At 36.1% G+C, this 25,172-nt stretch overlaps 1 protein-coding gene across 3 annotated transcripts in view; it reads right to left on the reverse strand.

The window, feature by feature from the left end:
- SEMA3E (semaphorin 3E) overlaps positions 1-25,172 on the reverse strand; it is a 260,812-nt gene that overhangs the window by 72,797 nt on the left and 162,843 nt on the right. For all 3 annotated transcript variants that reach the window (XM_046668802.1, XM_046668801.1, XM_046668803.1), the window contains exons 3-4: positions 17,299-17,358; positions 14,567-14,686 (exon numbers count right to left, since the gene is read on the reverse strand). In XM_046668802.1, the coding sequence (XP_046524758.1) occupies positions 14,567-14,686; positions 17,299-17,358 (180 nt within the window). The remainder of the gene's footprint in view (positions 1-14,566; positions 14,687-17,298; positions 17,359-25,172) is intronic.

Genomic DNA, 25,172 nt, shown 5'->3' on the forward strand with positions numbered 1-25,172 from the left:
CATGTGAATTAATAAGAACATCAAGAAAAGCATGCACTGTAGGAAACACACATCAAGGACAGAATTCCTGCAATTACCAAAATTTAAAGGGCTGGGAAGACAGAATATTAAGAATTTTAAAACTGTGACAAAAAATGGTCCTAAAAACTAAAAGAGGAAATCTTCTATACAAAAATTATAGACGCTGTCAAATGTAGCAGAGAAGCAACAAAAGAGGAGGAGTTAAAGAGATACCAATTTGGCAACCAGAAGGTCATGAATAACAGTAACGGGAGTTATTTTAGCAAAGTGATGGATGCAGCCTGGGTTGAAGAACCAACGGAAGGTGAGGAAGCACAGATGGCAAGTAAGACTATTCTTTGAAGGCATTTATATGAAAGGCTAGTCAGTGAAGTCAGGATATAAGTTTACAGGCCAAGTAGAGTTGAGGCTAAATTTTTGTTTGTTTTATAATTTTACTTTAGAATGGAGAACTCTAAACATATTTGTGTGATGGAAGGAAAGAGAGTGGAAAAAGAAAGAAAGCATATTTGGTAGATTAAAGTAATGAAGAAGGTAAGGGATGTGATAAAGTGCAAAGTGGAATAAGTAATCTTGGAGGGTAGAGTCCAGAGATGTCTTCATCTGAGACACAGTGAAAAGGCAGCATCAAATATTTAAATTTAGAAGTGGAACAGAGGGGAGGTTATGGACTTTTACTTTATGACCTCCTTGCTTCTGTAATAGGAAGACCTTTCAAATCTGAGAGTTAGGAACTAGGACGTCAGTGCTGGAGTCTTAACATGAAAAAACATCGAGTGTGCATTTACTATGTACCAGTCCCTAGGGAAGCTGCTTTCCCACATATCGTTTCAGAAAATCCATACAACTCTGGTAAGCTCAGTATTAAAATAGAGACTTAAGTTTACAGATGAGGAAATTGAAGTTCAAAGATGTTAAATATTGATCCAAAGTCACACAGGTAGTGGGAAGCAGAACCCAGATTTGAAATTTCACCTGTCTAGCCTCAAAACCTATATTATTATCACCTCATTATTTTACCCCCATCCCAACTCCAGAATCTTAGTGACTTGGACAATGCCAGGGAGTTAACTGAGGACTACAAATGATTGACCACATGTAAGTGGGCTCATCTGAATAACAACGGTGACAACCAACATCCTCTACTTGTCTCTGATGATATTCAGCAGTTTGGGAGCAGCAGTGGAGAAAGCAAAAGGTTCAATTGAGACAGGGCTAGTAAATCATAAAGATGCATACAAAAGAACAAAGTAGTGTGTGGTGGTGTTTTGTGACTATCACTGCAGGAAGGTCTCCACTGTGCCTGTAGTGTGCAGTTCTCCACTGAAAGAAGTAAAATTTGAAGGAATGAGAGAAGAGGAAGATGTCTACTGACAGCTGAGGATGGAGGTCAAGTTGAGAGAAAGAGAAGAGTAGCAGAAGGCATTGATTCATATAGAAGATGCCTGCTTAGACAAAATCATTATCACATCATTACTATTATTATCACAGGACATATTATCACATAATTATTATCACATCCTCATTAAACTCTTTGTATGGCCCTTCACAGACTACAAAATGCCTTCATATACCATTCAGGAAAGCAGCACAGCATAATGGAAAGAACTTGGCCTTGGCCCAAGTTTGGCCACTTACTGTACAGCATTAAGAAGCAATTTAACTTTTTTTTTACTTTCCTCATTTGTTATAGGAGAGCAATAATTCCTCCCTTGTGGGAAGTTACGAGCATTAAGGCAAATGAACAAAAACATCTGGCACATGGTATGTGCTAAATAAATGGCAGTTATATCTATTAAGATTCGTATTGGGATAATTTGATTCTTACAATAAGACTGTGAGGTAGACAATATTACTTCATTGATATGTAACTTTAGATTTAGAAGATGCCTTCTTATCTCATTTTATAAATGAGAAAATGCAGGATTAGAGAGGAAAAACAAACTTTTCTGAGGAGGTTGAACTAGAATGAGACTACAGCTTTTTAATTTTGCTCCAGAGTTTTATTCCAGAGATAAAACTGAAGCTACACATTGATCAATCAATCTATATAGCTTGCCAAAATCCGACAAATATTTCAGATATGAAAATATGAATGGACATATAAAACTATATTTAACATTTTAATCTTGGAGGAAGGAAGCTTGTTGGAGAAAAGGAGAAGGTGAACATGGAAGCTTCTTTATTTACTACAAATGCAAAATGGAAAAGATATTTAAGAAGAGAGAAAATTGGAGCATCTGTGCTCTCCAATGGCACTAAAGACACAGTTAGTGCAGGAAATACCGAAGAAGATTGTGAAGTCAGTAAAAAAAAAAAGGCATAGTGGTCAAAGTGCTCTGTCAAATGATATTTTCCCAACATTAGGATTATAAGAGGGCTCTATTCTATTTGAGTCCCTTCTATTACTTTTTTCCTTATTTTCTTGTAGGAAATTGATGGTGATAAACAGTGCATCCAGAATCCTGTATTCCTATCAAACTTCACCACTTCTCTTTTCTTACCTTTTTCTGCCAGCCGTTTCATCTTTGCAAAATAAAGTTTTCCAGAAAATATATCCACAACATTGTAGAATTTTAAAAGTTAACACAATAAGTGAGTAAAATTAGAGTTTACTTAAAAAATTTATGTTTTAATTTCCCTTAGGAAAGTAAACCTGACAAAATTCAATTTGCCTAACTGGAATAAGCAAGTCATTTTAATTAAGCCAATATTTTAATTAGGCCACCAAATTTAACTCCAAGGACATCTGTTCTGCATCATGCCCATGAATTAGCAGTTTAGCATATGACTGAATTCAGAACTAATTTAACTTGACTATACCAATAAAATTCAAGTTAGTTGTAAGGAGGCAACATATCATTTAATCACCTAATGTTACCCAAATATCTTAGTGAACATTTTCTTGAAAACAAGAAAATCCTACCAGGTTAGCATATTATTTTCTTATAGTCATTAAGTCTCAATGAATGTCAAGTGTATCTTTAGAGTTAGACAATATTATTAACATCTTAAGATATATTTTTTCAAAATTTCTCCAGATACTTTCAAGAACTGAATATTTAAGAACTGAATCTATTTGACATCATTTCTAACCTAAAGCAGGCTAATGCAGCTTACTATTACTCAAAAGCTGTTGTATGAGGAAAAGAAATCATCTGGTTGTCACAGTATTATAAACGCGAAAAGTAATAAACTATGATAACATTAAGGTTTGGACCTGAGGTACAAAGTTTGTATGTAGAAAGCATCTGCTCTTTCTTTGCAATGGACTTATATTGTGGACAGCGTCCATTATGTTGTTAATGAACCTTATATAGAGAATAATGTCATAATTATATCTCAAATCTCAAAGCCAGAAAAGGTAATAAAAATAGCTAATTTTTATAGAGTACTTATTTCACTACTGGGCTAAATTGTATATATATATATGATGTAAATATATATACGATTATTATATTTTTATACTTAAAATATTTGTATTCATATTTCATATTTAATTCTCACTATTGACTCTATGAATACAATATTATTGAACTCCCTATAGGATGATATAGGATGATATCTGGTTAAATTACAGTGAACAAAGGAAAACTCAGGTATTCCTGAATCCAAAGCTTATACTATTAATCTCTACATTCTTCCTTCCTAATGAGAACTATATAACAAATCTTTATTCCTGGACTTACTTTGATTGCCAAGAAGGTCAATATCATAATCAGGAACTATTTGGTTTCATTCTCTTTCCCTGTTCCTCTTTTCCCACCACCTCTTTATGTATAATCCAACTGTTCTCTTCCATCATTTTGCCCCAATTTTACTTCTGACCTTTGTTTTAAATTTTCTATCAGTTTCAAAAGGCAAAAGTAAGGGGTCGCAATAGGAATTATCTTTCACTGGGTATTTTCTCTATGTCAAACACTGAACTGGATATTATATATTTGTTCCTTCAAAAAATTCCCCCAACAAACCCGTTTGGCAAATGTCAAGCAACTCTTAAATGGCCAACCAAAAACTTCAAGAGCAACTCAAAAATCCTAAGCCTCAATAAATGCATGAAAAGATGTACAACTATATTAGTCATCAAGAAAATTAAAATTAAAACCACAATGTGATATCACTACACCCCCACCAAAATGGCAAAAAAACCCACAAAAACATGACAAACAATATCAATTATTGTCTGTGGAGTGTGGAGTAACTGGAACACTCATACATTGCTAGCAGGCATGAAACTGGTACAATGACTGGAAAACAGTTTGATATATTTACTAAGCTGGACATCTGCATCCTCTATGAGCCAGTAATTCTAATCCTAGAATACACAAAGCAAAAAGATGTGCATATGTTTACCAAAAGACATCAACAACAGCACAACAGCTCTAAACAACCTGAATAATCAGCAAAAGGAGAATGGGCAAATAAGTTGAGGTATATTCATACCAAGAAATACTACACAGCAATGAGAATACATGAACTACAACTTCTCACAATATAGATTAATCTCACCGTATTATTAAGGAAAAAAAGCTGGACACACAAAAAATATACACTGTATGATTCCATTTAAATAAAATTCTAAAAGAGGCAAAACTAATCTATGGTTATAGAAGTCAGAATAGCAATTGTTTAGGGGGGATAGTGACTGGAAAGGAGTAGCAGAGATTATGGGATGCTGGTAATGTTTTATTTCTTGATCTGGATGCTGGTTACATAGATGTGTTCAATTTGTGAAAACTAATTATGGGTACATTTTTGATCTGTTCACTTTTCTCTATGCATTTCATAAGTTAACAAAGAAGTATATGTGAAGAATTTCTCTGCTCCTATGTTATGTTCTTAATTTATGTTCTAAAAGCCAGAAAAGTAAAAACAAATATCTATTATTATGCTATCACCAAACATTTTCAAGATTTGAAATAATCTACCTAATTAAAAGAAAAAAGTATGTGTGGGAGGGCACTTATAATTCTATCTTATAAACACTTTCCCCAATTTCTCAATTTGGACTTGTTAGAATCTTAGAGTTTTACATCAAAGTATGAATGTAAAAACCCATTAGTTCATTAATTCATTCCCTCAGTCATCATTCTTTCTCTGGTTACTGACTACTCGATTCTAAGCACTTAAGGGTTTTGAGAAGGTTCCTAATCCTTCTAGCACTTGAGTAACAAATGCAAATGTCTGTCAGGGCCAGGTGGAGATGGCAAAACTGGCAAGGGCTGGGTGTAAGTGTGCACTGTGTGAGTGATGGGGACTGTGGAATACTGTTAAGCATGTGCCCCTACGCGAGCAGTGGAGCAGCAGCTACTTAGCACCAGCTGATTCTTTTCATGTCAGTCCAACGGCAATCACAATTTGATACGTGAAACCAACTGCTTTTCAAATGTAGGCTCTTTAAAAGAAAACAAACAAGAAATACTGTTTGTGACAAAGTACATCTGTGAGCTGAATTGGGCATATGGCTGCCAGTTTATAACATCTGATTGAATTAAAGAGACATGAATGCTTACTGGGCTACAGCCATGAGCAGCTCCTTTGCCCTCAAGGTGCCTAGCCACTCAAGCACCACACTCATTCTCTGCTTCACTGTAGCCTCAGGACTAACAGTTTAAAAAGAAATGACTTAATTATATACAATATGGTTCATTCTTACTATAAAATACTGTGCAGCCATTTAAATGAATGAGATTGAATTATTATGTCATAACATATATAGAGTTATGTCAATGAAATATTTTTGAGTAAAAGTCAACAAAATCAGAACTTCAAGTAGAATATTAACATTTTTTGTTATTACACATACATGCACATGCGTTCAGAAAAATCAACATCAAACTATTAACAGAGGAGTGCCATGAAGAGCTGGGAAAAAGTTGGTACTAGAGCACTTTCACTTTTTATTTTATTGACTTCTTCCATGTATTCATATTTTTTAAGTAGGAAAAAAGGCCCTCATTGCAGAGCTTATTGCTCGCTGTGGATCTGGCCTGCTACTTCTTTAATTAGCTACAGTTCTGGCCCAAGAGAAGGCTCTCCTAGTCCCTCATTTCCCAGTGGCCAACAGAAAAGCTGCTCAGGAACAGCATCCCTTGATTTCTCTCTCCTCCTCCTCTTTGCTCATAGGACGTGGTGCTGGAGAGTGAGGCTTCTTAGGAACTGCCTCACACACAGAGAGTGTGGAAAGAGAGCTGTAAGAGAAGTGTGTCAAGCAGTCTGCCTTTCCAAGAGCTTTCATACAATCCTTCTCAGAGAAAAACTAGCCTATGGAGTCCTTTTTCCTTCCCAGAAGATCATGTACCCAGCTTTCACTATTTCGATCAACAGGACAGAAAGATCTCAAGGGACAATCCCTCTATTCTGAAACATTTGTAAATAACCTTAGGGAGTTTAAAAATCACAAACATGACAGACTGCAAGCTCCTGGAGAAAGTGTCATACTCACCTGCTTACGCCCCAGGGATTATAACACTACCTTTTCTATCTCCTGCATTGAAAAATACTTTTTGGTTTGCAGTAAAGAAAGCAGAAGAAACAATGTAAAGAAAGACTGAGTACCCAATGGACAAGATGTATAATTTTTTAAAAAATATTGCTTTGTCTTCTAATGTTAATTTCTAAATAAATCTTGATAAAATGCGATATGAAATTTGAAATAGCCTTCTTTACCCACTCAAAAAAAGTCTTCTTTTTTTAAAGAAATATTGATATATTGTCTTTATTTGATAGCTACTTTATTAGTGTAAATAATTTCCTCTTTCACATTTAACTTTCAACATCTGTTTCAATGTTTAAAATATTTCCATTCTCCATGCTTCAAAAAAAAATCATCGTTAGGTAATCTCTATTTTCATTGCCTGTAATTTCCATTAGACTTCCAGTCAAAAATACATATACAGCATCTGGTTTGCAGAATCAAAAACTCATAAACTGAGGCCAAAACAAAACATAAACCTAACTTCATAGGGTGATACACATTACCTTCTAATCACTTATTTAAAATGAGAATATAAAAAATTCCCATAATTTCTAAATCAATAAAATATTTCTATATATTTTCACATAAATGGATCAGGAAACTGCAGATCAGAGCTACTTTTCAAAACATGTGACCAAGAAGGTTTATAAAAATATCTTGGTACAGATTACAATCTGGACATTTTTGCTAACTACAGGCCAGTTTAATATGTAAAAATTAACTGAAAGCACAAATGTTGCTAAATAGTGCAAATTTTCATATATTTATTCTATTCAAATGGCTAACTCCCACCCTAGATTTTACAAAATTGTTTTAAAATTATAATCTTTAACATTTTTTCACCTGTTAAAGTAACTGCAGCTAAACAAACAGAAATAAACAGGGACCTAACAGAAACCCATTAAAAGAACAAATTTGAAAATCTTTGGACTTTTGCGTGCTTGGAAGTGAGGTGCAGCAAGAGTTTATACTAAACAAAACAATTTGTGAAATCAAGACATGCATATTTTGTTGTGAAAAACACAAGGAATATTAAATGCATGGCTATATTGACCTCACCTGTGTAAAGCAAGTTACTCATATCAGTCATAAAATTCTAATGGGTAACTTTTAAACCCCAAGAAACTGCTACTAGTCTTGTTGGCTATCCCAATGGAATTTTTACTCTGTACTATAAGCAGAAACTAAAATTTAATCTTCTAAGACACAAATATTAATTAAGCATCTGTGGGGAAAATGTATTTGATAAAAATTCTTATATTTATAACATGTATATTTCAATCTATTTTGGATACTTAAATATTATTGCCTGAAAAGATATTTTCAATATTTATTGAAAATAGGGGCCAGCCCTGTGGCCAAGTGGTTAAGTTCGTGCACTCCGCTTCAGTGGCCCAGGGTTTCGCTGATTCAGATCCTGGGCGCGGACATGGCACTGCTCATCAGGCCACGCTGAGGCAGCATCTCACATAGCACAACCAGAGGCACTCACAACTAGAATCTACACCTATGTACTGGGGGGCTTTGGGAAGAAAATTAAAAAAAAAAAATTGGCAACAATTGTCAGCTCAGGTGCCAGTCTTTAAAAAGAAGGGGGAAAAAAATAAGAAAGGGTTCATACTCTAACAGACCCATGGGATAATATGTAAAACATATGACTCTAAAAGACAAGAATCCTGTTATGTCTAAACAGTAATCTCTTACAGGCACATTACAAAATTACGAAATTTAATTAGTGAATACAAACAACTAGAAAAATACTTCATTTCCAGTCTATGAAGTATAGATGTGGACTAACTTGGTAAGGACATTATTTGGGTACAGTTTCTAACATATTTTCAGAGAGATTTATACCAGACTGAGGTAGATATATAACTCTTATGATTTTGAAGCTGATAATGTGCCAACTTAAATAGTTGAGCTGCTACTTTCTGCATTAGAGGAAGCTTCTGTCAAAATCATATATTGAAAATCAAAAAAGTGCATTATTGATTATCTTTGGTGCCAAACACATTTGCACGACTAATTTAGTCTGCATACTTAAAACTTGCATTTTTTAAGCAATATAAATAAGCTTTAAATAAAAATACACTGAGAACATGTATCCTACACTAATGAAATATAGCAGCAATCTATATTAAAATGTTTATGCCCTCAAGGACAATCAAATTTTCCCATGTTTGGGCAGACAAATGTTGGCCCATACATTCATCCCTTAATCTTTATGGTTCTTGCAAGGAAGAATGCAGATTTCTCTTAAGAGGAGAGCCATGGACAAAGTTGGAAAAAGAATGACTACAATTCTAACCCTTCCCTCTATGCCTTTGCCTTGCCTCCCCCAGAAACATCCTCTTAAAACACTATACTAATAGAATCTTCCTTTCATATGTAAGAAATGTGAAGGGTAGTACAGTAGGCAGAATGCTAATGGTACCCAAATTCCCACCCCCACTTACACACGTCCTGTCTAATCTCCACCCCTTGGGGATGGGTGGGACCTACAAATATGATGAGAAACCACTGTCTAGATTAAAGCACTTTATATGGTGATAGTATAGTAATTCTCATGATTAGGTTATATTATATGACTCCCTCTCAGTAAACTGGACAGAAAGATTCTCCTGCTGACCTTGAAGGAGTAAGCTGCCATGTTGTGACGGGGCCACACGGCAAGGAGCTGCAGGTGGCCTCTAGGAGCTGAGAGCAGCCTGTGTGACAGCCATCAAGAAAATGGGGACTTGAGTCCTACAGCAGCAAGGACTGAATTCTGTCAACAACCACAAGAACTTGGAATACAACCCTGAGCTCCAGAAAGATCACAGCCCAGGCAACACCTTGACTCCAGCCTTGAGAGACCTGGAGCATGGAGCTAGCTAACCAAGCAGGGCCAGGACTCCTGCCCCACAAAACTGTGAGATGATAAACGCGTGTTGTTTTAAGCCACCAAACATTTGGTAATTTGTTTTGCAACACAGAAAACTAACACAAATAGTAACATGCTACTATCATTGTGCTAAAGTCATTATATTTCAAGAGAGACTTACGTTGTTAAGTATTGAAAGCGATTTTAATTTTGTAGGAGTTCAAGGCCTTTGCCACTTCTCTAGAAATACATGTTTTATACCTGAACCGCTGGGTTTTTTTTGTCTGAACCTCTACATTCAACACATCATTTCCGTTTTCTTTGAAAGGTGAGTAAAATTATAGGTAGATATAAACTTGTAGTGTTTTATATTGGGATAGCATTTTACTACTTAAAATGTACTCTAAGACTTCTGAGAGGATGGCAGCAGAGGCATATACTCTATTCTCCGTAAATTCTCCCAGAAAAACAGATGGATCAACTAGGAATACAAAACCGAAAGTTCATGACAACAACTACAGCAAAACGGGCTGTTCAGTCACCTCCGTGAGCCCCTGCATTCAAGCAGGTGTGGATGAACAAATGCGAGTACTTTCTCTGTCCAGTGACACTTTGACTCTCTGAGATTTCTAACATGAGTAATCATTCCCTCATTTCTGTGCTGTCTCACTCTCCTATTTTCCCCCAACCTCCCTAGTCACTCCTTATTAATCTTCTTTGCCGGTTTTCCTTCCTCTGCCAGACTTGCAAATATTGGTATTTTGGGGCTCTATATTCAGTTATTTTTCCTTTTCACTCAAAGTTTCTTCCTAAGCAATGATATCATACCTAGAGATCTCAGCTTTCACACATATATATACTGTTAATTCTCAAATCTGCATTCCTAGCTCAGATCTGTCTCCTGAAAACAGCCCTTTATGTCCAACTGTTGAGATCTCTCCATTGACTATCCCACAGGCCCCCTCCATGGCAAACTTGCTCCCCACCCAGCCTTCCTTAACTCCAAGAAGGTAAGTGGTCATATCTTCTTATTTCATAAATAATTTCAGTTTTCTCTATATACTATCCCAAGAAAAACTTTCTTTCAACACTCCTACACTTTTTATATTCTTCCTCGTATTTCTTTTCCTTAACAATTATATTTCTGGATTAAATAGGTAATATTACTGCCTTTATTTGGTCACTATTCAGTCACTTCCTAACCTCCTACATTCCAATTACTCATCCCTTTACCCAAACTGCCCTCTCTGTAGCATTGATGAAGTTGCCCATCATTTAAAAACATTTCTTTCCTTTTACAAGTGTTATTCTGAATCTGATCTAACCTGATTTGTCTTATACTACTCTGTCCGGTCAGTCTGTTTACACTGATATTCCCTAGATATTCCGCTGTCACCCCAATAATGGATTTCCAGGCTACTTTGATAAAGTGAGAGGGAGAAAAGCAGTGTGAGAGAAAAAAATCAGACAAATAGAGAGAGAACGAGGGAGAGAGAGGGAGGAGAGACTCCTTCAGGGACTGTTAACTTCCCAGGGTTCAATAATTCACCGTATTCTGATAACACCCTCTCCTAGCTCCAGGATCAATTTTTCAAATAACTGTACATGGAAATGAAAAAGCTAAAACTTAGAAATTCTGAACATTTTTCAGAAGCTCCTCCTTCTGTTAAACACTTTGTTTTTCTTCCCAATCATCAAGAAATAAAATTGGAATTGTTTTTTAATTCCCTTTCATCAGCAACATCCAATAAAATGTTAAGTTACGTAAACTCTCCTGCTGAGCAGCTTCTCACATCAGTTCCACACTTCCTTTCCTTTGCTGTTGTGACAACACTGTTAAATATCCTCAAAATCTCTCATAAAGACACTTAGAATAGCTTCTTTTAATTTCTCTCTGCCTTTCATCTCTCTCTGTTTGAGTCAATCCTAAATATTACTAATGTCATGTCAATCAGCTACTCTATTCAAATTCCTTCATGGTCTCCATGCTGTATTCAGATAACTACAGAATGCCACTGTCTAGGATTAAAATCTTCTACCAGTTTGCCCCAGCTTCATCTCCTGCTGTTCTCCAACCAACTAGACTAATGTCTACAAACTAATCCGATACGTGCCTGCCTCTGAGGTATTTAATCAAAGTATTTTCCTTGCCTATAATAATTTGTATTTCTCACTCCCTCATATAAAATCTTATCATGACACAAAATGGAGTTTTGGAAAAAAACCTCTTACTGTTCTTATCATATGGCCACAAGTTCCTCTTATGACACATACAAGACTTTTTTCAAAATATATTTTTAATCATATTTGATAATTACAGGATAAAAATATTCAATATTATATATATGAGGGTGAATTACATGGAGGTCCACTTCTGCTAATGAGGATGCAGCTTGCATTGCACTAACTCTTCCACAGATAATGATGATAAACTAAGTAAAAAAAAAATAAAAACAATTATTTGAAGGCACGGGAGATCAGTTAAGAGCAAAGACTGGAGAATTTTTGACTCAAGGAAATCCCCTAATTTAAGTGGTGAGAAATGGCTAGAACTCAAGCAGAAAGCTAGAGACTTACTAGCTTGGCAAGTCATAGAACCAAGATTTAAAGTATCAGATCAGCGGAAAAGTGAGAAGATATATCCAGAAACTGAGGGGGGTACCCTAAAACCTGTATATATTCTCTCCCAAATACTTAGCTGACACCTGAACTGCATGGGCAAGGAGAAAATGAAAAGCAGTGGCTGGAAAGTTGAAAGAGATTTGTGGCTGCTGCCCACTCCAAGAGAGTTTTGAGTTTGAGTTCAGCCAAGTACACCACCTGCTGGAATAAAAATCCACTCTCTTCAAAAGATAATACAATCCAGAATCCAGAATGAAAACATATAATCTATAATGTCCAGTATGCAATAAAAATTACTAGACATGCAAACAAATAAGAAAATGTGATCCATAATCAAGACAAAAAGCAATCAATGCAAACTTACCTTAAGTTGACCTAGATGTTAAAATTAGCACACAGGGATTTTAAAACAGCTGTTAAAAATATGTTCAAGGGCTTAAAGGAAAATATAGCCACAATGAGTAAAAATATGGGGGAATGCTCAGTATAGAAATGGAAAATATACAAAATGAAAGTTCTAGAACTGAAAAGTACAATATCTGAATGGATCACTAGTGGGGTGGACTTAACAGCACATAGGGATGTCACATGAAAGGGTTAATGAACTCGAAAATAAATCAATAGGATTTATTCAATTTGAAAAACAGAGGAAAAAAAGATTGAAGGAAAATGAACACAATCTCAGTGATCTGTGGGACAATGCCCAAACGTCTATCAAATATCTTTCTATCTATCTATCTATCTATCTATTCATGAATCCCTGAAAGAGAGGAGTGAGGCACAAATATTATTTGAAATAGCAATGGCCAAAAATTTGCCAAATTAGGTGCAAAACATAAACGTCTGTATTGAAGAATCTTAATATTCCAAGAAATAGAAATACCAATCTCTTCCCCTCCACCACCACACTCAGATAGGCACAGTATAGCAAAACTGCTGAAAACCAAAGATAAAGAGAAAAATCTCGAAAAATAAAGCAATTACAAACATGATAATATCAAAATGAATAAAATCTTAATTTACGTCAGAATATGATTAGAAGACAATAAAGCATTTTTGAGATTCTGAAAGAAGAAAAACAAGTTAATCCGGAATTCTGTATCCGGGGAATATATTGTTCAAAAATAAAGGCATTTTCAGATAAATAAAAACTGAGAGGATTTGTTGCCAATAGATCAGCACCACAAGATTATATATTCTGATTTTGTATATAGGTATACATGTGTGTTTGTATACATATACGTATATACATATGCATGCTTCATATATTTGTATATGCGTAAATACTGCAACTTTGCACTGGACTGATTTGCCTGCATCTCTGTTTAAAATTCTCCCATTACATCACCTGCATTGTTTCTTTAAAATAATTCAGTAAATACACTGTGATGTGTTTGTGTATGCTACTTAAATTTATTCTACAACTAGAGGTGGTTAGTTAATATTTAAAATATGCTAATCAAAAATCCTGCCTATAAGGATACTTAATAGCTGAAGTATCTCAATCAGGGATACTCTCAAGAGGCAGCTAGGGTAAGCACTTCAAATATTGCTAATTATATGAACACCAGAGTGTTAACTAGTATGAGGAATAACAGAAATAACTTTTCACTAGTGAAATGAATTTTGTTCTTTATATGTGTGGCGGCTGAAAATACTTTATAGTCACTGCTGCCCTTTCATAAATGGGGTATAAGAATCAAGAGAGTCTAGCTGCTTAACTACAGAATATCTAGAGCTCTGGTTTATCTGTGTCCCATCTTAACGTAGGGTTCTGCCTTCTGACCTAAACGAAAGGTAACAGATCCTGACATCAGAATCTTGTTTAAAATATTTCACATTGAAACAGATGCAAGGTACTTGAAAATGTGCCTAAAACAAATGAGCTGAGAGTTTACTCAGTTTGCTGAAACAGGTTATGTGACTGATCTACAAGCCTGCTCATTTTAAACATTATATGCATGTGGCAGAATTCAGTTGAGATTTACTTTCATTACACCATATTGCCTAGTGGTGAGGGCTTGGCGGAAGAGACATTTAGCTCTCACTCACTAATATTTAGTTTCAGCCATTCTGCAATCTCCTCCCATGCCCAACTCCACCTCCCCAACATCACTGCCTGAGAAAAGGAGGCATTACAGAATCAACAAGTGTTTGCATGTCCTTTGTAAAATATTAAATGTAGTAATTTTATTTATATAAATTTACTTATATATATATATATATCTGTGTGTGTATATACATATGTATATTCATTCTAGTTTGGTGGTTACATTAATAAAAATTTATATAAGAACACAATAGAGACACAGCTTGATATTAACAAATATTTTTAAGTGGACAAATTAAGTAAATGAAATTGTTGTGTGAATGAATATATAAAGAATTAATTGGTTCACAGATTTCACAGCTGATTGGGCTTGTAAAGGCCCAAAGAGACCATTTCTTTGACTCAAGCAAACTGAATCAGTAAATCACAAATGCTTTTCTCTTTTGTCGGAGGAAATTCCACACCCTTTATTTTAAAACAAAGTTCTTTTAAGCATTACTTTTATTGGTAGCGATGAATGAAATCATCTTACCTCCAAATGGTAGCCAACTCTGATGAAGGCACAAAGTGGGTCAAAAGCTCCAGTACCACAGGTCAGAAGGTGTGTCCTGTTATAGTGATGCAAAACCCGAACATAATTTGCACATTCACTCTAAGTCAGGAAAAAAAAAGGAAGAAATTGGTTAGTGTAATAAAAATGTCTGGCCCTTTTTTTTGATTTCCATTTTTCCTAACCCTAGAAATCTCATGTTTAAGTATCCCTTGGCTGTAGGAGGCAAAAGGGGCAGATGAAAAGAGGACAAGGACCAGTGGAAGAAGAGACTGGGGTGCCGGATGCACATTTTAGTTAGCAGTGATGTATGAATTACACTTACTAATGGGAGTGTATCATTTTCATGTGTTCTACTACACAACTGAGGAATAAAAGAAGCACTGTTTGGAAATGTATTTGAGTGTAAAGATTTGCATGGTAATATGTTCCACTGAGTAACTAAGTTACCCAATGCTTTTATTTTTTAAAGGACAAAAGGGGCCCATCAGTGGCAATTAAGTTCACACATTCCACTAGGGCCTCCCGGGCTTCGCTGGTTCTGATTGAGGGTGAGGATCTTCACACCACTTGGCAAGCCATGCTGTGGCAGGCATCCTACATACAAAGTAGAGGAAGGTGGGCACGGATGTTAGCTCAGAGCCAGTCTTCCTCAGCAAAAAGAGGACGATTGGCAGCAGATGTTAGCTCAGGGCTAATCTTCCTCAAAAAATAAAATAAAAATTTTAAGAAAGCACATACAAACATGAATCAGCATAAAGTCAGGACACCAATAATTAGAAAAAGCTTCATTACCTATAAGGAAACGTGCAGACTTTAGGGCATCACAGAATTTTGATGTTTGAGAAAATGTCTTATATCTTCAAACTCATTACATTCACATAAAGCACCTTCACAGAGAATTTTCAAGTAAATAGACAGAAAGCTGACCAATAAAACTAACATTTTATACCTATTATTGTAAGATTACAGTCCAGGGCTCAACAAACGTTTTCTATAACGGACCAGAGAGTAAATATATTTAGTTTGATGGGTCATCTGGTCTCTGTTGCCACTACTTACCTCTGCAGCTATAGCATGAAAGCAGCAATAGATAATACAAGAATGAATGTGTGTGGCTGTGGTCTATTACAACTTTATTTACAAAAGTAGATTGGCAGGCCACATTTGGCCCAGGAGCTCAAGTTTGCCTACAGAGATTCAATTATAAGCTTTTTGAGGACACAATCTTTATACATCTTTGTATTCCCCAGTTAATCAAACACAGTACTTAATACATATTACATGCTTAACAAATTTTAATGCATCAATCACTAGGTGAGTTTTATGACCAGTATGCTGAATGAAAAAAAGAGTTTAAAATTGCTTTAAATGAACCTGGCTAAATTAATTCTAGCAAATACCTTGTTGGCAAATTAGGCGTCGCTAGTTTACTTAAAATAAACTATGAGAGAAAATTAATTTAAATTTTTTTAAATTTTAAAATAAATATGAGAAAATGCTAAACTTTGTAATGCTAAATATTACTTCGATATCAATACATGCAATAATCAGTAAATGTAATATTTTATAAGGACAGATTGTGACTTTAAAGTCCCTCATATAACAGTATTAGGATAAAAAAGCCAGCAGAACCATCTCACACTAAGTGCTTCAGATTATAGTATTCCCTTGGTAAGAATGAGGAATTCACTACACTTATTATCCAGGAAACACAGACAAATTTATTTCTTCAGTTTCCCACTTGTGTAGCATTTTATTCTGTGGGTAACTCATATAGTTGGAAAAGTCTAATCATTCGGGTATAGGGAAAATATTCTATTCTCATATTGCTATAACACCTGCTTTTCATCTCTTGACACTGTCACATCTTGACTGAGCCAATTAGATCACATTTTGGCTTAGATTGACATAGCCTAAGAGTGTGTTCAATTAGTTATCATCAGGCTGTGGACCAAGGCAGCAAGAATGTCTTGACTCACTTCTTGGCTGTGACTCACTTGCTACAGAGAATCAGGAGTTGTATGTTACTCTCTTACATAATATTTTGTTTTCTTACTGAAAAAAAGCATAGGTTAACTTTCAAAAGGAGATGTGCATGCCTTCCTCCAAAGACGCGTATGGTGTCACGGGCCAGCTCTGCCGAGCACGTGAAAGTCCCCCTTTCATTCAGGGTTTTGTGTGTTAGGATCTCTGTCAGGGCTGCTGCGGCTGCATACCCATTTCTCACTCACACACTGCAGGCAAGCTGTGGAGAAATGGAGGAGTGATGGTGTAAGTAGGAAAGAGCCTAAAAGCCTTGTGGAATAGGTCAGGCATGTTTATTGCCTTTGCCATCTTCTTTCAAACTTTCCCTTTTTTCTCCTTTTGTCCTTCATTTGTTTACAATTTACTAATCAAAGTGAAACAAAATCTCACAAAGAATGTGCTTAGCATTTCCTCAAATTAAAAACTTACCTGCAATAATTTTTCTCCCAAATACATAGGAAACAAGCATATAAATCTGAGTTGATTAAAATGTAACAAAGCAAAGTAAAAACCAAGATATGGATGACACTTTAACTCTACACTGAAACTAATTTTTAAATAATTACACATATGTAATGTATATGTACATATTGTATATGTATATGTGTATATGTTTTTAGGAGCAAATAAAAGGTTAGGGATTTGGTCCTCTGTGATTTCATTAATGTACGATGAAAAATACTTACCGTGTCTTTTCCTTTCATTATGCATTCTTCTACTTTTAGTGCTGTACTAGGCCAGTGTATCTGAAATAAAAGATAATATACTATTACACAACTAACTATAAAAGTAAACCACACTGAAAAACCATTTCATTTTTTCTGCAACTCAATGTTTTCATTTTGTTCTATTTTCTGAGAAGATAAAGCAACACTTTATCTTCTTTACATCATTATTTGCACAATTTAGGCACTTATCTTTGAGCTTACACTTCAGGCTAAACCGTACTACTTTTTAAAATCTTTTTGAAGGCTTACCTCAAGTCTCAGTCCTTCAGAGGCCACACACACTTCAAGCAGCCCTGCTGTATACTTAACCTGCCGTAAGCTCTGGCCTCCAGTTCTCCTGAATCTGACTGTCTGCTCCTACAAATTCAAGTGCCCCTTTGAGCTTGTTTTGCATTTTTACCACCTAACACAGAACTTGGTGTGTGGCGGACTCCACAGACCATGCATGTAATGTTCTCTGCATGAAAGGATCAGAGCACTGAATGACTCTTTAAGTGCAAATTTACAATGTATCGCCTAATAATGTACACTACATGTTGACTTGGATTACTTTTCAAAACATTGTTTAACTCTACCAGTTTCCCACTGGATTTCAGAACATTTTCATTATATTTCAAGTTTGTTGGTTTCCTCCTTGAAGAGAGAGAATATCTCAAATTCTTCTTTGTCATCTCCAGTATTACCTAGCATTTTGTTGGGGCCACCAGCAGAAATCAGTAAGTACTTGTTATCTGATTCCACAAATTTCTGACCACGAGCTGTATTATTTTTAATGAAAGAAATTGTTTTCTCAATCATTTCCTTTTCTTTTCTCAGACTGCTTCTGTTCCTCTTTTTGCAACTATACAATTAATTATACTATGTACCAGACAGTGTGGTAAGAACTTTTAGTTTTTCTTTCTTCTGCTTTATAAACTCATGTGCAGAGGTTTGAGTTTGTCATACTACTCAATTCATGGCTCATTATTATTACTGGTCTCGAGAGGTCCCTCTCATTTCAATTATTTATTTCCTTCCATTTCTCTCTCCATGTTCTACTTGCAGCCCTCCAGGGGGCAATCGTTGTAAACTGTTGCCAGGCACCTTTTTGTTTGTTTGGATATACTCTTTTACAAAGTATGTATTATTGCTTTTTGTGCACAGTTTTAAATTTATGCAAATAGTATTTTTCAATTTATGTAAAGTCTTTCTCATCTTTTTCACTAAGAAGTGGGTTTTTTTTTTTTTAAAGATTGGCACCTGAGCTAACAACTGTTGCCAATCTTTTTTTTTTCTTTTCTGCTTTTTCTCCCCAAACCCCCCAGTACATAGTTGTACATTTTAGTTGTAGGTCCTTCTAGTTGTGGCATGTGGGACGCCGTCTCAGCATGGCCTGATGAGTGGCACCATGTTCATACCCAGGATTCGAACTGGCGAAACCTGGGCCACTGAAGCGGAGTGCTTAAAAACCGGCCCAGAACTGGGTTTTTAAGATCCCTGCACAGTCCTATGTACACATACACTCTGTTGTTTTTAACTGCTTTGTAATATTCAGGATATAATGCCCCTCATTTTCTTATCTACCCTCCCAGTGATGGACATTCAGATTGCCTCCAAATCTCCACCACATCAAACACTGGTACATCTCTGTACATGTTGCTCTGGGATCTGTATGAGAACATCATTGGTAGGCACAACCAAGAGCAGAGTTACTGGGTCTTAGCATAAGCATACACTTAATCTGTTAGTGTAGTGGCAGATTGCTCTCCAGAATAGTGACATGTTTATATTCCACCAGCAATCCTCACTGACACTTGGCATTATCAGCTTTCTAATTTTTTAATGAGCACTTTAGATTCAGCCTTTAAATTAATCTGTACCACAACTTTATCAAAGATGCGGTATTATCTGGGAGCTTCTTTAAAATTATGTGGCATTCTCTGTCCAACTTCACAATGCAGTAGATCTACGGGTAGGAACCATAGAGTAACTGTAGCAACTGGTAAGTTCTCAAATGTTTCCTGTGCCTCAAGACCTTAAGCCTCCTAGATAATAGTTTATCCCCACATCTGCTGGATCAATCACCCTTCCCCACCAGACTGACGAAGCTCAATCAGCCTCCTTTCTTGTGTCTCTCTCAAAATTCCATGGAGCACCTTCTCATGCTAACGTATCATCTTCATGGCTCTGGTGGTCAGGTGATGATGGATTCCATTTTGCGGGAGGCTGGCTGTCACCAGAACACCCTATAGTTTTTTCGTCTTTGCCTCCAAAATCCTGCACCTTAGATCTGCATGAACTGGTATATAGAACTCCTAAGATGTTCTATCTTCCTCTCTTATCTCTATGGCTTCTTTGAATCAGGCTATAAATATTTTTTTTTTGGTTCCCTTCTTTTAGTAAGCAATCATCTTCCATTCTCAAGTTAACATTTTGGTAAAGAAGTAGAAACTTCCCAGTAGAGTAGCTTGGGATTCTCAAGACATTATTTTTAAAAATAGCCTTTTTCTCCTTAAGAGTCTTCAGGGCCTAGATTGAGAAAGGCTCAGGTATGGCTTCCTGCTACCCAGTGTCAATGTTTACTGTCATTAGACTCTATTGCTTTTCCTACCTATGCAATTTATTTTTTCCCTTAAGGTCCCTATTATCTTTCCCTGATATCTCCTTTCCCTACATCCACCACCATCCCATTCTGTGCTCTGTTAGCCTGGAAAGACATTCTGGTTACGGAACCACATATTAGCTGTTGCTGATTGGATGCATTTTTATTTGAGTATACTGCTTAATTATTTTTAAATTAGTGGCCAACATTCAAAAATGAGCAATTTTGCATAAGAACCCAGATTTTTAGTTTCTTTAGAAAAATGTGAAGACAAGCAACATGCATACATTCCTATGTGGCAACATTCCTCTGCAGTTGAAAGTCTGAAGCCTTCTTTCAATGGGACAGGCAGTCTCTGATTTGCTTCAGACTTTTCTTCTACCTGACTGGCCACAATAAGCAGTTTAGTTTTTGAAATCTGATACACAAGTTGAATCCTGAATATGGTCAAGATTTAAGCTTTTCTTTTTAAGCTGTGCTCCATAAAATATCAGGTTTGACACTTACATGCTAGAAGTGGAAGAGGCTTATCAGTTAACTCACACATTATGTAGCCAAACCCACTCCCTGATATATGAACAATAGTGGAAATTTATAAAAGTGGTGACAATAGCATTTTACTATGATGATCCCTATATGATTAAATTTATTATCACAGGAATAAGCGCTGATGGTTTGAATTATAGGTATAAAATATTATTTTGGTGTTCTTATTAGTGTAATGGGCCCCCAAAAGTTTCTTACTAACAATATATTCAGCATCAGATGTTCTTATTTCACAGTGTAGTATATAAACTTCTAAATGAAAACATATGAGCTTTTCTGTTATGTTGTGGCACAAAAAAGAGGAAAAAAGTAGGGATATAAAAGAAAACCACCTAACAAACCAAAAGCACACACAAAATCCTGGAATCAATATTCTTTTTTTTTTTTTTTTTTTATTAATGTTATGATGGATTACAAGCTTGTGAAATTTCAGTTGTACATTTTTGTTAGTCATGTTGTGGGTACACCACTTCCCCCTCCGTACCCTCCCCCCACCCCCCCTTTTCCCTGGTAACCACCGATCAGATCTCCTTCTCAATATACTAATTTCCACCTATGAGTGGAGTCATATAGAGTTCGTCTTTCTCTGACTGACTTATTTCGCTTAACATAATGCCCTCGAGGTCCATCCACATTGTTGTGAATGGGCCAATTTCGTCTTTTTTTATGGCTGAGTAGTATTCCATTGTGTATATATACCACATCTTCTTTATCCAATCATCAGTTTCTGGGCATGTAGGCTGGTTCCACGTCTTGGCTATTGTAAATAATGCTGCAATGAACATAGGGGTGCAACGGACTCTTGAGATATCTGATATCAGGTTCTTGGGATAGATACCCAGTAATGGGATGGCTGGGTCATAGGGTATTTCTATTTTTAACTTTTTGAGAAATCTCCATACTGTTTTCCATAGTGGCTGTACCAGTTTGCATTCCCACCAACAGTGTATGAGGGTTCCTCTTTCTCCACAACCTCTCCAACATTTGTCGTTCTTGGTTTTGGATGTTTTTGCCAATCTAACGGGGGTAAGGTGATATCTTAGTGTAGTTTTGATTTGCATTTCCCTGATGATTAGCGATGATGAACATCTTTTCATGTGTCTATTGGCCATATTCATATCTTCTTTTGAGAAATGTCTGTTCATGTCCTCTGCCCATTTTTTGATCGGGTTGTTTGTTTTTTTGTTGTTAAGCAGTGTGAGTTCTTTATATATTATGGAGATTAACCCTTTGTCGGATAAGTGGCTTGTAAATATTTTTTCCCAATTAGTGAGCTGTTTTTTTGTTTCAATTCTGTTTTCCCTTGCCTTGAAGAAGCTCTTTAGTCTGATGAAGTCCCATTTGTTTATTCTTTCTATTGTTTCCCTCAACTGAGGAGTTACAGTGTCCAAAAAGATTCTTTTGAAACTCATGTCAAAGAGTGTACTGCCTATATTCTCTTCCAAAAGACTTATTGTCTCAGGCCTAATCTTTAGGTCTTTGATCCATTTTGAGTTTATTTTGGTGTGTGGTGAAAAAGAATGGTCGATTTTCAATCTTTTGCATGTGGCTGTCCAGTTTTCCCAGCACCATTTGTTGAAGAGACTTTCTTTTCTCCATTGAAGGCCCTCTGCTCCTTTGTCGAAGATTAGCTGTCCATAGATGTGTGGTTTTATCTCTGGGTTTTCAATTCTGTTCCATTGACCTGTGGACCTGTTTTTGTACCAGTACCATGCTGTTTTGATCACTGTAGCTTTGTAGTATGTTTTGAAATCAGGGATTGTGATTCCGCCGGCTTTGTTTTTCTTGCTCAAGATTGCTTTAGCAATTCGTGGTCTTTTGTTCCCCCATATGAATTTTAGGATTGTTTGTTCAATTTCTGTGAAGAATGTGCTTGGGATTCTGATTGGGATAGCATTGAATCTGTATATTGCTTTAGGTAGTATGGACATTTTAACTATGTTTATTCTTCCAATCCATGTGCAAGGAATGTCTTTCCATCTCTATATGTCATCGTCAATTTCTTTCAAGAAAGTCTTGTAGTTTTCATTGTATAGATCCTTCACTTCCTTGGTTAAGTTTATCCCAAGGTATTTTATTCTTTTCGTTGCGATTGTGAATGGGATAGAGTTCTTGAGTTCTTTTTCTGTTAGTTTATTGTTAGTGTATAGAAATGCTACTGATTTATGCACGTTAATTTTATATCCTGCTACTTTGCTGTAGTTGTTGATTATTTCTAATAGTTTTTCTGTGGATTCTTTGGGGTTTTCTATGTATAAGATCATGTCGTCTGCAAACAACGCGAGTTTTACTTCTTCGTTACCTATTTGGATTCCTTTTATTTTTTTTTCCTGCCGAATTGCTCTGGCCAGCACCTCCAGTACTATGTTGAATAGGAGTGGTGAAAGTGGGCACCCTTGTCTTGTTCCTGTCCTCAGAGGGATGGCTTTCAGCTTTTGTCTATTGAGTATGATGTTGGCTGTGGGTCTATCATATATGGCCTTTATTATGTTGAGGTACTTTCCTTCTATACCCATTTTACTGAGGGTTTTTATCATAAATGGGTGTTGGATCTTGTCGAATGCTTTCTCTGCGTCTATTGAGATGATCATGTGGTTTTTGTTTTTCATTTTGTTGATGTAGTGTATCACGTTGATTGACTTGCGGATGTTGAACCATCCCTGTGTCCCTGGTATAAATCCCACTTGATCATGGTGTATAATCTTTTTGATGTATTGCTGTAATCGGTTTGCCAAAATTTTGTTGAGGATTTTTGCATCTATGTTCATCAGTGATATCGGCCTGTAGTTCTCCTTCTTTGTGTTGTCCTTGTCAGGTTTGGGGATCAGAGTGATGTTGGCTTCATAGAATGTGTTAGGGAGTTCTCCATCTTTCTCAATTTTCTGGAACAGTTTGAGGAGAATAGGTATTAAGTCTTCTTTGAATGTTTGGTAGAATTCTCCAGAGAAGCCGTCTGGTCCTGGACTCTTGTTTTTGGGGAGGTTTTTGATTACCGTTTCTATTTCCTTACTTGTGATTGGTCTATTCAGATTCTCCATTTCTTCCTGATTCAGTTTGGGGAGATTGTAGGAGTCTAGGAATTTGTCCATTTCTTCCAAGTTGTTCAATTTGTTGGCATATAGTTTTTCATAGTATTCTCTTATGATCTCTTGTATTTCATTGGTATCTGTTGTGATTTCTCCTCTGTCATTCCTGATTTTATTAATTTGCGCTTTCTCTCTTCTTTTCTTGGTGAGTCTGGCTAGGGGTTTGTCAATTTTGTTAATTCTTTCGAAGAACCAACTCTTTGTTTCATTGATCCTTTCTATTGTCTTTTTTGTTTCAATATCGTTTATTTCTGCTCTTATTTTTATTATTTCCCTCCTTCTACTGACTCTGGGCTTTGTTTGTTCTTCTTTTTCTAGTTCCGTTAGGTGTCGTTTGAGGTTGCTTACGTGAGCTTTTTCTTGTTTAGTGAGGTGAGCCTGTATTGCGATGAATTTCCCTCTTAGGACTGCTTTTGCTGCATCCCAAATGATTTGGTATGTCTCATTTTCATTTGTCTCCAGATAAAATTTGATTTCTTCTTTAATTTCTTCAATGATCCATTGTTTGTTGAGAAGCGTATTGTTTAGTCTCCACATTTTTGCACCTTTCTCTGCTTTTTTCTTGTAGTTGATTTCCAGTTTAATAGCGTTATGATCAGAAAAGATGCTTTATATTATTTCAACTCTCTTGTATTTATTGATGTTTGCTTTGGTTCCCAAAATATGGTCAATCCTTGAGAATGTTCCATGTGCACTTGAGAAGAATGTGTAACCTGCTGTTTTTGGATGAAGTGTTCTATATATATCTATTAAGTCCATCTGGTCTAATTTTTCATTTAATTCTATTATTTCCTTGTTGATTTTCTGTCTGGATGTTCTGTCCATTGGTGTTAATGGTGTGTTGAGGTCCCCTACTATTATTGTATTGTTGTTGATGTCTTCTTTTAGTTCTATTAAGAGTTGCTTTACAAATTTTGGTGCTCCTGTGTTGGGTGCGTATATATTTATAAGTGTTATGTCTTCTTGGTGTAGAGTCCCTTTTATCATTATATACTGTCCCTCTTTATCTTTCTTTATCTGTTTTGCTTTGAAATCTACCTTGTCTGATATTAGTATAGCGACACCTGCTTTCTTTTGTTCATTATTAGCTTGGAGTATTGTTCTCCATCCCTTCACTCTGAGTCTGTGTTTGTCTTTGGGGCTGAGGTGTGTTTCCTGGAGGCAGCATATTGTTGGATCTTGTTCTTTGATCCATCCTGCCACTCTGTGTCTTTTGATTGGGGAGTTCAATCCATTTACATTTAGAGTGATTATTGAGACGTGGGGGCCTACCACTCCCATTTTGTGTCTTGTTTTCCGGTTTTTTTCAGTTTCCTTTGTTTCTCGTCCCATGGTTTAATCTGTTCTGATGTAGAGCTGCTACTCTCTGTTGTTGTCCTTCTACTTATCTCCTCTGCTCTTGGTTTTGTAGCCCCTTTCCTTTTTTGGATTTTTCAGGAATGAGGGTTTTCCTGAGGATTTCCTGAAGAGGAGGTTTTGTGGCAATGAACTCCCTTAATTTTTGTTTATCTGGGAAAGTTTTTATTTCTCCATCGTATTTGAAGGATATTTTCGCTGGGTAGAGAATTCTCGGCTGTAGATTTTTGTCCTTCAGATTTTTGAATATATCATTCCACTCT

The sequence above is a fragment of the Equus quagga genome, chromosome 8 (genome assembly GCF_021613505.1).
Source record: "Equus quagga isolate Etosha38 chromosome 8, UCLA_HA_Equagga_1.0, whole genome shotgun sequence".
In the NCBI taxonomy this organism is placed as follows: Eukaryota; Metazoa; Chordata; class Mammalia; order Perissodactyla; family Equidae; genus Equus; species Equus quagga.